Here is a 5,041-nt window from a genome sequence, read left to right on the forward strand (position 1 = left end):
ACAGTTTTTTAACCTTTTAGTCTTTTCGTGATCCCTTTTTTTTTTTTTTTTTTTTTTTTTTTAGTTGCTATAGAGCACTGAAAGCATTAAGCTTAAGCTTCTCTTTTTCTCAGAAGATACAAATATTTCTGGGGAAGAAAACTACTAAGCAAACATGATTGCTGAGTTCCGTTGGTCTTGAATAACTAACTGCTCTGGAGACAGCTGTGATACAGGCCTGAACAGACCTGCAGTGATATGCAAAACAAATGTCAGAAAAGCATAAATGTTTGGCTTTAAAAGACTCTCTGACACCTTTCAATAAACAAATTAAGATGGACTATTTTCTTTAAATTTTGAAATCAAAGTATCTATAAGCAAAAGCCCTTTTTTGGGGTTTATTTATCATTTTTTTGAGAGCTAAATAAAAACTCTTAGGTGATACAAAAAAAAAAGAAAAGTAAGAATATTCTTGAAAGACAGGATGATAATGAAAATGACGTCATGACAGTGACAATACTGATGACGACGACGATGATGACAGCAGAAGCAGTAACAACAGACAATTATTGGGTGTTTTTATGTGGTCTGTGCTATCTTAAGTAGCTTACATTTAATATCTCAATTTAAGCTGTTTATTTCTTAATTCTGAAATTTGATCATCACCTTGGTCATCATTTTGATTAGCAGTCTTCTTCCCGTCGTCTTCTTAACAATTGGTAAAGTAATTAACTGGGATTTTTTGCCCAGCTGTGGCAGTACGCACTGCTAGGACGCAATGCTCTGTGGCTAGGACTGCAGGGAAGGCCTGGGTTCTATTCCTGGTCCAGCCTGACCTGGTGTGGTGGCACTTGCCTTTGATCCCAGTAACTCAGGAGGCTGAGACAAGAGGATTATGGGTAACGTAGACACTATCTGGGGGGAAAAATTAAAAAAGCAAGAGCATTATGGTGTATGTCTGTGGTTCCAGCTACTTAGGCTGAGGTAGGGGATTGCAATACAATGAGACTCTGGGTTTTATTTTTTTAAGATTTAAAAAAAAAATGTTTATGTTCCATTAAAAGAGAGGTTTAAGACTAGAGGAGCACTACCATACTTGGTTATATAGTAACTTATGAAGTATTTTTTTTTTTAATTTGGAGATGTACATGGAATCAATTTCTCTGAGCTTCTCATTTCCGTAACAGCTGTTTTCTTCTGTTTAATCTTCTTGGTCTATGTCCTGACTCATTCAGTGATGTTCTTGGTGTGTCTAATGGTGTAGGTCTTTCTTTTCACCTGCTCTATTCCCGATAATCTTATTAGATATGTCAGTAAGAGCCCCAGCCATACTCAGTACTTTGCTTTGGTCACGTAGACAGCTACCTAAGGAGCCACTTTTTTGGAATTCTGTTTCTATGAATCACTTAGTTTCTGGTAAAATAGACATCCCAGTAAAAAGGGGCTCACTGCTGACCTTGCAGGCTCTCTTTTTAAAAAAAAAATTAATTTTTTTCCTATGGAGCATGTGCACTAGCCAGAGACAGAGACAGAGAGAAAGTAAGTGCGAAATAACTCCTCAGGGAGTGTGGTCACACCACAGTCCCTTCTCCTCCAGTCTCTTGTCTGGATTTTGGACACATGTATATATGCCCAGTGTAATTTTCAAGCTGACAAATTCAGTACTCAAAATACACTGACAGGCATATAGGATCCAGTGCTTTAACCTTCACACCGTCTACTGGCCCCCTTGCAGGTTTATTTTAACGGGCATTCCATCTATTCCAGTTTCTTGAAGATTATATGACATGACAGTTATTTCATTGCCATCGTTTTCATCTTAAATCTATTATATGCCTTTAAAAAAACGGAATATTTGAGTGTTAAAAGAAGTTTCACTGTCAATGTTCAATTTGCTGGCCCATATTATTATTATTTTTAATGTTTATCTCTTCCATGAGAAACAGAGAGAGGAAGACAGAGAAACAACCACTCTCAAAGGGGCCTCATGGGTCAGCCCTTTAGCCCATTGTAAGGGAGCCTGATTCCACATGACCCATCATGGTTAAGTATCCTGGCCCTTGTGGCTTGAAAAACGTAGCAGGTGCCCAGAATCCCAATAGGATGGAGAAATAGGGAAGAAAGGGTTGCTTCCCCATGCTCCACTGGGAAGGTGCTTTTTCCCTTTCTCCTTCTGTGTGTCTCCTATCTCTCTAAGGTGAGTGAATACAGTAAAAAAGAAGAAAAAAAGACCTTCATGCCTCAATGCATCCGCAGCCTTAGCCAGCCTAGACTACAGTGCATGTGCACCTAGTGTGTACAGGGAGGTCCCATGGTGCAAAACTGGAACCTTTTCAGGTGGATTCAGTTGCATTGCTGCTACTCTACTACATAGTTCCTTTTATTCTTAATATGTCTCAAGTATCAGGATAGTCTCTGAAGAAAGATGTTTATAAAACTTCCTCATAAGTGATTCTTTTTTTCTTTTTCTTTTTTTTTTTGGAGAGATTTTTGCTGTAGGGCACATGCACTTGCCAGACAGAGAGAGACAGAGAGACAGAAAGTGAGAAATCACCCCCCAGGGGGGATGGCCACGCCGCAATCCCTTCTCCTCCATTTTCCTCTTGGGATCCTGGGCATGCACAGACACGTGCCTGGTGTGAGTTTAAGTCACCAGGTCTGGGACTCTAACCGTGGTTCTACTACATGGGAGTCCAACAGCATAGCCATTACACCAACTGCTGGTCCCCCTCATAAATGATTCTATTGGTCATCGGACTGATAGTAGAGATTAGATATTCTCGTACACCTGGTAGAGAGAAAGGGAGAGGGAGAAAGCACACCTCACAGGCAGCGATCATGCCACAATCCCTTTTCCTTCAATTCTCCATCCATTTGGAATTTGGGGCATGCCTGCATATGTGCCTACTGTGTTTCTCAAGCTTCCAGGTCTGGGACTTGAACAATGGGGTTGGCCATATTGGATCTGGCCACAGAGATAGCCCTACTTAGTTTTGTTTATAATATGAGAGGATTTCAGAAATCTGGAAAAATAAAATTAAAGTTCAAGTTTATTTTGGTGCAAAATTTTTTTGAATGTGTATTATGAAGAAACTATATAAAAGGATTAAAAACATGTTTTGCACCAAAATAAACATATATTTTAATTCTATGGTTCTACACATTTTTTTAAGTTCCCTTATATTTTGGTGTTTTTCAATAGTATGATTAATATTATAACTTTTCCAGGTAAAAATGGCTTTTTCCAACCACTAATGCTGGAAAATGAGAAGTTTGGGGCTTGGATAGACTTCAGTTAGAAAATGTTCATTATGATGTACAGAAGTGTTTTCTAGTTTGACATGATACTAAGATCGAATTTTTAATATATTCTCTTTCTCAGTAATATTAGACATGTGAGATTATCAGAGGGAGTTCTAAATGGAAATAATGCACGCCTGGCTAGGGTTTGTTTGTTTGTTTTTCTAGAGAATGATTATATGGAGTAGAGAGAAATAAGTAATATTCAGTGTGTACCTGAATTGGGTATGAGTACCTCCAGCCTGCCTCTTATTTTAAAGGGAATCTGCATCCCTCTGTTCGCTACAGCCTAGAGAGTCTCGGGTTGCAAATAGCCTGAGTGAGTGGGAGAAACTGAACCGAAAGGCAGGGAGTCTGTTTTGCAGCTTACATGAATAAAGGAAATATGTGTCTACTGAGAGTTATCCCTGTGTCCAAAGATAAATAAAATTGGTTTTGTATTGTTAGTTTTCCGGCTTCTCTGTGCTCTAGGGAATTTCTGTGAGAAAACAGAGAGATGAGTATTTTCAGAATAAATTATAACTCTAAAATTTCCTTTATTGCCCTAGAATTTTATTATGAAAAAATTCCGAGTATACTGAAAAATTAAAATAATTATGTAATGAATACTTTTTTTCACCATTCTAAACTTCTTAGCATGGTGGGATAGCTGCTTTATTGTGTGTAGTCGCCTACTCATCCATCTATTAAGATATGCATATGTATCTATAGATATATGGATTTAATGTTTATTTATCTATTTCTTCCATTAGTGAGAGGGACAGAAAGAGGGAGACAGTACCCACAATAAGGTCTTGATGCTACAACCCATCTCCAGCTTCAGCTGGCCCTAGATCATGGGCGCCACTGGTGGCAGACTCAGGGAGGTCTCTAGAGACAAACCTGGAACCTTCCCTTTTGGTCAGCCTTGCAGGGCATTGCATTTAACTCAAGGTATATTTTTACTAAGGAGTTTCTACCTTTATCTTTAGAAAAACCATTAAAGCCTAAAATATATTTGTGTGTATATGTGTATATATGTATATATACACACACATATATACACACACATATAGCCTCTCCTGTATATATATATATATATATATATGTATACACACACACACATACATATACACGTATGCACACATACATATGTACACATTTGCGCTTCTTTGCTCCCTCTTCAAGCCCTATAGGCCATAATGACAGATTCTGTTTTGTAGAATTCAAGAAGAAGAATGGGATAAATACATCATACCTGTCAAATCAGAGTCTGAAAAATATAAAGTGAGCCGAACTTTCAGCTTCCTCATGAACAGGATGACCAGCCCTCGGAATAAATCCAAGGTAATTTGTTTCTGCACGAATCTATTTTCCGTAACATCTAGGTGACTTTGTTTCTCAGTATTAGCTTCCACTTTCCCTTTAAAACTTCTACTTTAGACTTTATACACACTGTTTCTTATGGACTCTTGTCCAAGTTATTAGAAACAGTAAGACAGCTGCGTGCTCAGGAATTTTAAATTTGGTCGTCCTTGTGCTCCCCCGTGTGCAATACTCATAGTCTGATGGACACTGTGGGGTTTGTTCGTATAACTTCTGAAAGAAAGTTGGCTCACAGTGTTTCCTTTTTCATTTTCCCCCAACTTCCCTGCTGTTTCTGAAGATGAAAAGCAAGGATGCCAAAGACAAAGAGAAACTGAGTCGACATCAGTTTGTCCCAGGAACATTCTCTGGGGTTCTACAGTGTTCGGGTTGTGATAAAACACTCCTGGGGAAAGAG

At 38.4% G+C, this 5,041-nt stretch overlaps 1 protein-coding gene across 2 annotated transcripts in view; it reads left to right on the plus strand.

Moving 5' to 3' along the window:
• ARHGEF28 (Rho guanine nucleotide exchange factor 28) overlaps nt 1-5,041 on the plus strand; it is a gene marked incomplete in the record, with an annotated part of 274,949 nt that overhangs the window by 165,095 nt on the left and 104,813 nt on the right. For both annotated transcript variants that reach the window (XM_027772037.1, XM_014587964.2), the window contains 2 exon segments: nt 4,482-4,605; nt 4,925-5,041. In XM_027772037.1, the coding sequence (XP_027627838.1) occupies nt 4,482-4,605; nt 4,925-5,041 (241 nt within the window).

This window comes from Tupaia chinensis, unplaced genomic scaffold, assembly GCF_000334495.1.
Source record: "Tupaia chinensis unplaced genomic scaffold, TupChi_1.0 Scaffold000250_1, whole genome shotgun sequence".
NCBI classification, from domain to species: Eukaryota; Metazoa; Chordata; class Mammalia; order Scandentia; family Tupaiidae; genus Tupaia; species Tupaia belangeri.